Genomic DNA, 12,196 nt, shown 5'->3' with positions numbered 1-12,196 from the left:
TGTGTCTGTGTGTGTGTGTGTGTGTGTGTGTGTGTGTGTGTGTTTGAAAACGCATCATCTCTGGTCCTTGAATTAGTCTGCACTGACACTGGATTTCAATTTTCTTTTGTATTGGGATGCATCTATGCCAGTATAATAATCGCAGTACTGTATGCTTGTACTCCTTCGATTCATCAAAATACTCTGATGCTACGACACCGAAACCACTTCTCCAGCCTGCCATGCCACGTGAGCCGTATAGAGATACTTTCGGGGTAACACAGGTGACAATACTTAGCAGTCAAATGGAAGTTAAGCTTTTCAAAATGTTTGTTGTGTTCTTAACTCGCCACAAGTTGCCTCGCCTATTGTGCTCCGCGCTGCTCATGACACCTTGGAGGCATTATCAGGTACTCTGTATCCGCAAGTACTGCAATGTCAGTAATTCTAGTCTTATTCATTCAGGAAAAAAAAGTGGTGATGTTGCATCCCGAGTATTTTATGACCACAGTCTGGGGCATTTTTTCCCCCATTTAAAGCATGCAACAAAATTACACACATTGTTAGTGTTCTGCAAGGCCGCCTTGCTACTCCTGCTACACCTGCTTACTGTGGCCCAGATGCGTTATAAAGTTGTTTCTTTGTCGTTTCCTTTGAGTCCTAACCTAATTAAAAAGAGCTGAGTGAAATACAGTGAAATAAAGCTGTTTTCAGTCCACCATATTAATTTTTCATGTCAAGATTCCATCTGACTGCTCCGTGATTTGAACTTTTGTGTTCCCAGAATTGCAGAGAGCTCTTCAACGCAAGCCCAAAAAGACGTGCATCGTGAAAATGGCCCGAACGAGGAACCTGTGGAAGAATATTGTTGTGCTCTGCGTCAACTCGTAAGTGGGGTTTTTTTGGGAGGGGGCCAGGGGGGTCCATGTGCCACACTGACTCAATTTCGGGGAGATTTACACTGTAAATTCAGTTTGCCAATTCCCATTTAAGAGCTACAATCTGTCAGATTTTTGTTCGTTTTGAATAGACGATGTTCATGTACTAATTTGAGTCACATATAGTATCCATATGACGGTCTTTACATTCAATACATACTAGCATTAAGCAGAAGTAAGCAATAATACCAGCACATATATAATGCAAATAGGTCATGTTACATTGCATTTAGTTAGTCTTGAATCGTTTGTAACCGCTGCATAGACTCCACTAGCTACCATCAGCACTTATTTTGCTTATTTACTGACAGGCACGCCGCCAAAAGCAAATTTCAACCCTATCTCACAGTCTTTCTCTGTGGTGTAGTTATTTTTGAATGTGCTTAGTTGTAGTTGGAGCAGACATGGGCGTGTGTATGTCACCAATTTTTAACGGTGACGAGTTTGCGTTGATGGGGCAAATCTCAGTCCATCTTGGATTCCACTGTTCACTCGCAAATTCAATCCCCCTGTACGTATACCCATTTGTCACCGCCCCTCAATTCTATTTTGTCTTTCAAGGAGAGCACTTTCTTTCCATTTTTATCCCGCTATCTGCTCTTCCCTCCATCCCTGACCTGCTCTCGAGCACGTACAGACACTCACCACGGCGTATCGCGTCACTGACTCCTGAAGTCGGCGTAAATTTTACATGAGCGGCCGTCCTTATGAAACTTTAGTCACACACGCGCACTCACACACAAACGCAGACGGGCAAGGTGGGAGCGCCGCCTTTGCTTTTGTGTGTCCTGCTGCGCAGGATGTGTTTGCTTGTGTGTCAACATGTGCGTGTTGACAGAGTACATTGTGGATTGCGTCGGATTACACAGAAGCGCAGTGGACTTTGAAATGTCCTTTTATTAGATAGGGTTGAATCGACACATCTTGCGCAACATCACGTGTGTTTCCTATTGCAAGTTTTAGGGTCATTTACAATCTGTATTTTTATTTAATTATTTTTTTTTTTAAATTCATGTATTGTACATACAGTGAAACTCCTCTACAACGAAATCATGTTTGCAGCAAAAAAAAATTCACAACAGGGGTTTTTCACTGTAGCAAATTTGATCTCAGATGTTAACACACACACACACACACACACACACACACACACACACACACACACACACACAAACGTATGTGTACCCGCACACACAAACGTACGTGTATTCCAATAGTGCATAAGTATGAGCATACACTTATTTGACACTTCATATAGTCAGTGTAGAACCTAAAAAAGGGAAAGAAATTGCGAAATTTACGATCAGCATTCACTTTCACTTACACCAATTTCTTGGATAATGTCTTTTATTTTGCTTCATCCGTCTTTCATTTTGATCACTTTTACCCTCTCTTCCAGCATCAGAGCTCTTCTTGTCTTAGCTGCTTGACATCCAAAGGTCCGTTTTGTAGCCATTTTAGCAATGCAATGTTCTTGCTGCGTCTGAAACTAACAATAACAAATACTTCCTGGACGACTGCGCATGTTTAAACAAATGTGCTGGTTGCTGTTGCCATTTCCGAATGAAGCAGTAGAGGTCGCTGTTGGATGAGACTTCATTGTAGTGAATCTCGTTGCGAGGCAAGAGCAGAGAAAAAGATTTCATATAACACAACAGGGGTTTTTTTCGCTTCATGGCGGGCAGGAGAGTAGGAATGGTATTAATGCATGAAGATTTTTTTCACACTAGGGGGTATTTTCGCCCATATAGGTTTCGTTGTAGAGGAGTTTCACTGTATTTCTTTTCCAATGTGTGCAGGCTAACAGGCTACGGGATCCACCACTGCTTCGCCCGCAGCATGATGGACCCGGAGGCCCAGGAAACCACCATGTTTCACGACTTCTACGCCGACTATTACACCATGGCGGGCATCGCGGTGGCGTCCTGCCTGGCGCTGTGCCCGGCGGTGGGCCTGATGGGTCGACGCGGTGGTCTCCTCATGTTCATGATCATCACCGCCTTGGCATCGTTACTGCAGCTCGGCCTGCCCAACTGTGAGTTCTCACCGAGGATCACGTTCAATCAATCAAATGCTTTTGCAGTTTTGACACTTGATTCAACAATGGGTCTAATATTGTAAGAGGTTTTTGTGACATATCGACCCCACCCTCTCCCTCCCCCCATTGTTTTTAATTATGGTAATTATAAATACTCTCTATAGTGAGATCCCAAATAATAGCTGGTACTGTATTAGATATTTTTTTACCTTTTTGACTCCATATTCATTTAACAGTACCATATTTTCCTCTATTATTTATTCAGTTGCAGAAAGTGCGACTGAATAAATATGAGGGGGGTGTACACAAATAAGTGACACTGAAATTAGTGAATGGATTTGTCATTGTTCGAGGGTACTTATATATTTTATTGTCTTTATTTTTCATGTTTTCTTTGCCTATCGAAAAACTTAAAAACTTTAAAAGAATAACAATGGAAAGATCGAGTCAAATGTATTCCTTATTGTCCAATCCAACCCACAGTTAGTGACTTTTGTTGTTGTTGTAAATGTTATTTATTGATACATTTAAAAAAATATATATTTCATTTAAAAAGAAAACAACTCACAAAAATGTTATTTAGAATTCAAATTATATAAGATGCAATGATAGCAATATAAAATATGGAGCAGTATATTGTTTATTGACAGATTGTTGTGCCGTATATATTAAATTATCGAAAGATAATGAGTATTCATAGTCCATTCTACAGCAGGCCGAGTTTTGGGGATGTATGGTAGGTTTGTTATTATGGTTGTCAATAATTAGCTTTCAGTTTTCCCTATTTTCAGTAGTTTTAAAATGTGATTATGCAGGCTTAGCGAATGAAATTTCCAGTGCTTGCACAACGAGGCGTGTCTTGTGCTCATGTCAGCTGCTCATAATGAGCGTTTGGACACCACCGCAAACGGCTTGGGTGGTCAATGTGTACCAACAAGACATGAATCCGTTTATTCAGTTACAGGTGACTTAATGTTCAGCCTGTGTCAACACATCATTGTGTTGCATTGCACATTTGTGTTGTGACAAGCTTTTCTCGTTGTTGATTGACTTGATAATCATGAGGTAGTCATTTTTTCGTATTCATATTTTTTTTTGGTGTGTGTGTGTGTGTGTGTGTGTGTGTGTGTGTGTGTGTGTGTGTGTGCGCCTAACGACTGATGCACCCTTTCTCCTGATCTGTCTTTCAGTGCTCGGAAAATACAGCACCCATCTCAATATCGGTAAGCTTATTTTGCATGATTATAATCAAGTTTTGTTTTTGTTTTGTTTTGTTTTTTTTATGCATCCAAACGCTTAAGTAACAGCTGACTGGACTCATTGCACTTCACGTCACAGAAAAACAAAATAGGCCCAAATCCATGTGTGCTGCTAGAGCGCCCCTAGAGGCTTGATGTGCTGCCACAGTCTAAAAATACTCCACTCCAGTGCTATCTGCAGAAAATTGGTATTGCCATTTATTTTTGTTGTAGTGATGCGTGTGAAAAAAATTAAATGAGACAGAACTAACACACATGCTTGAATATGTGTTTAGATAGCTCAGGCACTCTCAAGAAGAATTTCTCCATCGCCTTCTCCATCATCGGGATGTTCTCGTCCCATGCCGTCAGCAACCTGAGCATCTTCTTCTGTGCTGAGATCACACCCACCGTTATCAGGTAAAGCCCCTTGGGACCACTCCACCACAGCATTGTGAACCCGATGGGGTCTACATCCCGAGTATGTTACATGATATTTTTTCATAGACCTGTTGGCCCTTCAGAAGGCATTTTTTTTTCATTTAAATGCTTTCTATGTGTGGCCCAGAAATACAATTTGCTTGTGTAGTTAAGACTTTTCTACTGCATTAGCATAGCTTAATCGCATTGCCACTTAATGTACAGATGGAACAAAATTTCTCCAGTGTAAATCAAGGACAAGCAACACTAGTGAGATGCAAATGTGACTTCAGCCCTCTTGAATGATTTGCTGCTCACTGGGTTGGCATAATTGAGCACGTTCCCCGAGACTCCTCTTTTGTCCGCCACGTTGTCACATGAAGGCGACAGCTTGGACAAATTGCCCCTGAGCACTGCATGAGCTTGACTGTATGTGGCCTGACGGAAAGTGTGCTGCCTTTTTCCAAAGTGCGTGAAGGGCGCCACCTGGTGCATTGCAAGTCGCGCCGGCTGGGAAATGAAGTGGTGCTGCAGCACTCTTTTGTTGTCTAGAACGGGCTCTAAAATATGTCACAACGGACTCCAATTCAGCAGGGGATCAAATAATCACTTGATAAATCACAAAGCAATAAACAGGCTGTAATTTGTATTGCTTGTTTATCAATTATGTGGGTAGCGCCTCTTTTGAAATCATTTAATTTCTTGACTGCACCTTGGAAAATCAAAGAAAAAATTCAGTTCCTTCCACAGGTTTTCTACTGGTTGAATGCTGTAGACTGACTCGGCCACTCGGTGACCTTAATGTCTTTCTCCTTCAGTCGCTCCTTTGTTGCCTTGGCAACATGCAAATGTACTTTGGTGCATTTTCATAGTGGAAGGCCCATGACCCATTATTAATGTTCTTGCTGAGGTTTTTATCCAAGAATTTACAGTTTGTGACTGTGTTTATTGGTCCCTCAGTGTGGTGAGCCTTTACACCAAAATAGCCACAAATCTTAGAGAGAGAGCTTACACGCACAAAACCACACACCCACACACACACACACACACACACACACACACACACACACACGCACGCACGCACACAAATTATCTGAAGGGGCTGGTCTCTCCATCAAAATCGGGATTTCAGTTTTTGTTTAGTGTGGTTTTCAGCCAAATCACCTCTTAAATGCAGAATACAAGCTTTTTTTGAAAAGGTATATTTTGTATGCCACATTTAGAGTGATGTTTATCATTTTGGATTTGGAAATACCTCAAACATCTGAACAGTTCTTTTCTTCTGTAAAATACGAACAATGAAAGAATGCATTTGATGTCAAAATAATGTATTCACAATGAATCACCAGTGTAACAATGTTACATTTGATCAAATTTACCAACGACAAAGTATTTGCACGCTATTTAGTAGTAGGAGTATATAGTAGCGTGTGTGCGTGCATGTGCGCTGCCCTGTGTGTTTGTACGTACATTATGCCATCACCTCTACTTCTAAACATAAATAATCTCCTTCATTTTTTTCTCTCTTTTGTGATACTCTTTGTCATAGATTTAAACGTGACAAACACTTGTCGCATTTCCAGGGCTCGTCCAGGTTTTAGGAGTTGACATATTGTTGTCACACACGGTTAGCTCCTCCAAATGAGATCCAATGCTGCCACCTGCTGGCCATAGTTAGTTTTATTTGTTCTTGTTTTATTACTTCTCCAGCTTAATGATCAAACCCAAGAACTTTCTCCACCCATTCCCATAAAAAAAAAAAAAAAATGTTGGCTGCAATTGCAACGTTCTTCTTCGACTATTTAATGTACCACATTGCCTTTAGGAGGCCAACAACCGGCATTTATTCGCCCTTATTGTTTTAATATATTTAGGTGGGACGGTGGACGACTGGTAAGCGCTTCGACCTCACAGTGCAGAGGTCGTGGGTTCATTCCCGGCTCTGGCCTTCCTGTGTGGAGGTTGCATGTTCTGCCCGTGCCTGCGTGGGTTTTCTCTGCGTACTCCAGTTTCCTTCCACATTCCAAAAACATGCATGGCAGGTTAACGGAACACTGTAAATCACAAGTGTCAAACTCAAGGCCTGAGCCAGATGCGGCCTGCCTTATTATTTTATGTGGCCCGATGTGTGTCAATTTCCATGCGGCTTGTCCGTACCGAAATGTCAAATTGTCATGTGTCATTAATAATGTTGAGATTTTGCACTAATTTTGTTACCCTGTTCACACTCACTCAAACAAAAAATGAACAAACTATTATAGTTAATTTGGCTGAATCCAAAACTGGTAATCCATCAATTTGTTGTGTACAAGTAATAATATATAAACATTAACTTAGTTTTACTGTCCTAACGGTCCTCTGAGGGAAGTCGTGACCCCAAAGTGGCTCGCGACAAAAATAAGTTTGACACCCGTCCTCTAAATTGTCCCTAGCTGTGAATGTGAGTGCGAATGGCTGTTTGTCTATGTGTGCCCTGCGATTGGCTGGCAACCGGTTCAGGGTGTCCCCCGCTTACTGCCTGATGATGGCTGAAATAGGCTCCAGCACTCCCGCGATCCCAGTGAGGGTAAGCGGATTAGAAAATGGATGGATGGATATTTTCAATTGTTAGAATTAAAACTTGTTACAAATGTATTTTCTGGTTAGTTAAAGTCGAATTGGGTTGAATATATACAATGTCTTGAAATAATTGTGTTGATTAATTGTGATTTCAACATCAATCAAAGCCCAGTCCTAAAATGATAAATCACTGATGTCCGTTTAGGGGCGGCGGCCTGGGCCTGGTCCTGGCTAGCGCCGGCTTTGGCATGCTGACGGCGCCCATCATGGAGCTGCACAACCAGAAGGGCTACTTCCTGCACCACATCATCTTCGCCTGCTGCACGCTCATCTGCATCATCTGCATTCTGCTGCTGCCGGAGACCCGCTACCACCCGCTGCCCGAGACGCTGGCCGAGGGCGAGAGCTACACGCGCCAGCCTCTGCTGCCTCCGCGCAAGCCCGGCGAGCAACGCCTCCTGCTGGCGCCCTCCGAGAGTGCCCGGGATTACACACGCGTGCACGATACGCCCCTGCATGAGGCGGCTGCCACCGCCGTCTCCACCATGGACTCCGCCGCCTCGTCCGCCATCGACTTGACTGCCCTCGCCAAGCCCGAGCGGCCCGATGATGACGACGGAGCGTGCGCGGCGCTGACTGAAGATGACATCAAACATGCTAGCGAAGAGCGCCTCCTGTCTTCTACGCCTGTGCACTCGCACCCCCTGTTGTCGGACGAGGACAAGCCTTCAGAGGTGGTCCTTGCCTCGATCGAGCCCCTCGCTCACGCCGTTGTCCTCCAAATGGACGACACTCTGCATCCGTCCCCTACGCAGGAAGCTCTTTCGGACCCGGCCTCCGAGGAGCCCCCGCCGGAATCCCCCGAGCATCTGGACGCGGACCTTCCGTCCAAGGAATTGGGTCCACCGTCGACAGAGTACGCTGACGCTGACCCGCCGTTGCCGGCGCCCTCTCCCTTGAATTCTGCCTCTTTCTGCTCAGACACAGACATCCTCTTGGGAATAGAGGACGAATCAACATCGCCGTCACCTCCGCCGGACCCCCCTTGTGGCGATGATCTTTCTCCCCCTCCTTCCCCCATTCCAGACTCTGTTTTGCCCCCGTCAAGCCATACGCCACCGCCCCGATCCCCTTCCACGTCTCCTCCCCTCACCATTCCCCCTATCATAGAACCTGCCGCTGCCGCGGTGACCTCAGTGACTGATCATCCTTTACGGGAATCCGTAGACTCAGACTCCGATTCCAACCCTTCAGGAGCGTCTCCCCCCTCTCTACTGGTCTGTACAGTTTCCTCCCCTATCGACTCTGGCGTGCTGTCAATCAGCGCCAGCACAGAAAACAACGTCCTCACCGGCGTGGCGTCATCATGATGATGATGATGCAGCAAATAAATCCCCTCGCATTTACAAAGAAGACCGTCCCAGCCTGGAGTTGGGGTGGTCTTTAAACATAATCCCTTTCCTTTTCCTGCACAAGAGACTGCTTTATGACAGCGCTGTTTTGTTTTGTTTTGTTTTTTTAAAGGTCAGTTAACTGGAAAAAAGACAAAAAAATCACCAGCCTTTGAACTGCATCGATGGATTTAAAAAAAAAAAAAAAAAAAACGACTTTTCAAGAATCAATCAGAAAGAAGCGACAGAACGTGATGGCAAATGCTGCTGAGAAATGCACACGACTAAATGTTTGTCAGACGTGCAGTGCTGAACACGTTTTATAAGGCCACATTCCCCGAAAGTAGTTTCTTCAGCTTCAGTGAGGCCAGGTGAAGAATCGGGCAGCAGACCACCAAAAACACGTAAAAAAAAAAAAAAAGCCCACTGGCCTCCATAATCACTGGCACGCCTGCTTAGGATGTGTTCTTGAACTTCTCATAATTACTTTTTTTTTTCTCTGCAGATTTTCAATGGGGTTGAGGTCTGGGGATAAAGCTGGCCATGGGAGGAGCTTGATCCTCTGTCTGGCCAACCGCTTGTATCATTTTCAGTATACGAGTATGCTTCTGCAAAAAAAATGGAATTCATTTGAAGGCTTTCGACACATCTTAACCAAGAGTGCCAGTAATAATGGCGGGTACTGTATATGCAGTGAAACCCGCAAATAACAAAAATACCCGCATAATTGACATCTTCCTTGAAGTGGTTTATCATCCGTTAATGCCCCAAAATGGCGCCGAAGCACTATTCCCCCTCATTGTAGTCAATGATGAATAATTTTCAGAACATTTGAGTTTTTTGGTGGTCCTTCCTATATCATCCGTGACAGAAAGTGAAGCAGCGGTTTTGGTCATGACTGAAGCTGTTCATTTTGGATTTCTTATGCACTGTATGGAAAATAAGACTTGTTTTGGGGCCGTGTACCCAAGTAAACAATCACAAGAAACAGCACAAAATAACCCCCACGCCTGTAAAAACCAAAATGAAAATGTTCAAATGGTGCCAAAAATTAGTATTGCATGTTTTGGGGGGCTTGTTTGGTACGGCCTCCCCCCCAGCCCCCACCCCCACCCCTGCCATAGACTGAATGTGGATGGCGGGAATCAGATCAAAGGAGGCGATCGGAATGTCTTTCATTGGAAGGAGCTGCATACAAAGGTGCGTTGGGTAAAAATGTTGTCATTTTGTATTGATATTGTCAATAAGTGCATAATTCCGTGTGCGTGCGTGTGTGTGTAAACCAAATTGAAAACTATGATTGACCTGATCAATGTACAAAGCTCTTCATCCTTGCAATATTGGTGACGCCTCACACCGGACGCAAAAGAGTCGGCAAAGACAAAAGGCATTTTTTATTTGATTTTTTTTTTTTTTAATGAATGCTTTGAGTGCGGGATTTTTTTTCCCCTTTACACCCACGGACAACTAAACTGCTTTATGAAAGACTTGACTCTTCCGTTGATACTTGACAGTCTTGCAGAGAAGTTTACAACCATAAAGCAAACTAAGGGTCATTACTGTAAAAAAAAAAAAAAAAAACTCCAAAGCCAGACAAATATGTTTCTTTCTTTAGTTTTGTTTTGGTTTGTTTTAAAAATGTGACTCATTGTCTCGCATGGAATTTGCCCAGGGAGGAACAGAAAGCGGCACACTCGAAAGTTCTCGTGGTGCGTTTTTATTAAAACATGCACAACAAAAAAAAAAGAGAAAAATCACAGGTACTTTCCAACAACATTCTTCCTCCATGTGCACTAATAACAAGATTGTGCTCCCCCCTCCCCCCTTTCCTTCCTGTGAATGATGTAATGCAGCTTGGGTCAAAGTACAACAGTGGTCAAACGTTGTTGTTTTTCAAGGTGGCCATACGTGGCGGATGATCAAGTTGTGAAATATTCATGCCAGTGTCTGATGCTGCTATACACCTCAAAAGCACAAATTCCCTGCAATCATGTGACGTCACAGTGGCGGAGTATTAGAGCCGCGTGGAGACGAAATCGATAAGGCGCACGCCAACATTGTACGATAGTTTTTACCTGCTACAAAGAAAAAAAAAACATGTTTAAGTTGTGCAAAGGAAAATGAATTGTCATGAAAAAATATTCAATGGTACCAGAAAAAAAAGTTGATATTTTCAGGATTTTTTTTTTTTTTTTGTGTTACCGGAAAAACATGAGAAATGTTTTGGGTTTTTTTTTGTTGTCGTTTCATCAAATTTAATTTTCATCAAAACCCACCAAGAATAAACATGATCCCTCAGCGAGGATTTAAGAGGACGAAGTCATTTTTTGGGACAATTACTACATTTAAAAAAGTCATAATTTGAAAATAATAGTTGGAAGTTGACAGAAACGTCATTTTAGAAAGGAATAAAGTTATATGATTAATACCAATTTTTTTTTGAGAAATAAAATTGCCGTTTCATCCCAAAATATTTAAACTATTTCTTTTCTTCAAATTTTCATGGCATTTTTTTTAATCAGAATTTTTTTTTAAGAGGGGAAATATGTAATTACATATTAGAATTCTAAAAGAAGACATTTTCGGGCAAATTAAAAAGTTCTTAGATTAACGCTTGAGTGGGAGTTTACTCCCTAATATTTCAATTTTTTTCATATTTAATGACGTTTTCTCAAAACTGTACAATTAGTATTTTTTCGGAGGAGGCCTTTTCCTTTCTTTGAATAAGATCTCGATTGACATGCACAGCATCGCAAAGGGAAGATTTTAAACTCGGCACACTGACATGCTCAAGAGTTTGAATATTCTCCAGATGACTTTTTTTCAGCTTGCACTTGAAGTTTGTAAATTTCAAAATTATACCTGTAACATGGACTTTACTTTTAAAAGACAGCTCTCTTTGAATTCTAACCAAAATGTGGCTTTAAAAAAAACAACAGGTAATATTCTGCCTTTTTTTTTCCTGCCTGTTTGACCGACTGAGATATTTTTTAAATAAAAATTTAAAAAATACATACATTCATCTTGGAAAATAACCCCCCAAATATTACACTATTTTCTTCTTGTACTATGACGTATTGTGCAATATCACTTTTTTTCTCCCCTCAAAATTTGAATGTTTTTTTCATCATTCTTTTTCTGATATTTTCAATTGTCAGTCATCATATAAAATTTTCCAGAAAACGGTTTTGTCTTGTGATAAAATTTCTTCCTCATATAAAAATATCCCAACGATTGTAGCATTGACTTTGTTTAAAATACACCCCCCCCCAAAAAAAAATCCTCTTGTAGCATTGACCTATTCTCATCTATTACGACTTTTGATCTTAAAATGACGCAAATTCTCATAAAATTATCAGTTTTGTTTTTTGTTTTTTTCCGTTCATGTGGCTCTAATACTTCGTACATTCAATGGGGCTTTTCCCAAACAGGAAAAAATAAGAGTAGAAAAGGGAAGGCAGAGCTTTCTTTGAACAATTGATGATGCAGACCTGAACAGTAGAACGGGGGACATCTGCTGCAGACATTTTGCTTCACCTTTGCTTCCTTCCGTTTGGTGTGTGTGTGTGTGTGTGTGTGTGTGTGTGTGTGTGTGTGTGTGTGTGTGTGTGTGTGTGTGTGTGTGTGTTGCAA

General features: G+C 42.1%; 1 protein-coding gene across 1 annotated transcript in view; it reads left to right on the top strand.

Moving 5' to 3' along the window:
• LOC109521298 (solute carrier family 22 member 23) overlaps positions 1-10,299 on the top strand; it is a 53,327-nt gene extending 43,028 nt beyond the window's left edge. Inside the window, exons 6-10 of the mRNA XM_019879087.1 lie at positions 764-866; positions 2,717-2,952; positions 4,146-4,178; positions 4,490-4,613; positions 7,378-10,299. Of these exons, the coding sequence (XP_019734646.1) occupies positions 764-866; positions 2,717-2,952; positions 4,146-4,178; positions 4,490-4,613; positions 7,378-8,542 (1,661 nt within the window). The 3' untranslated portion in view covers positions 8,543-10,299. The remainder of the gene's footprint in view (positions 1-763; positions 867-2,716; positions 2,953-4,145; positions 4,179-4,489; positions 4,614-7,377) is intronic.
• The last annotated feature ends 1,897 nt before the right edge of the window (positions 10,300-12,196 follow it).

The sequence above is a fragment of the Hippocampus comes genome, unplaced genomic scaffold, assembly GCF_001891065.2.
Source record: "Hippocampus comes isolate QL1 unplaced genomic scaffold, H_comes_QL1_v1.1 scaffold85, whole genome shotgun sequence".
Classification (NCBI taxonomy): domain Eukaryota; kingdom Metazoa; phylum Chordata; class Actinopteri; order Syngnathiformes; family Syngnathidae; genus Hippocampus; species Hippocampus comes.
This window is presented reverse-complemented; position numbering and strand designations above follow the sequence as displayed.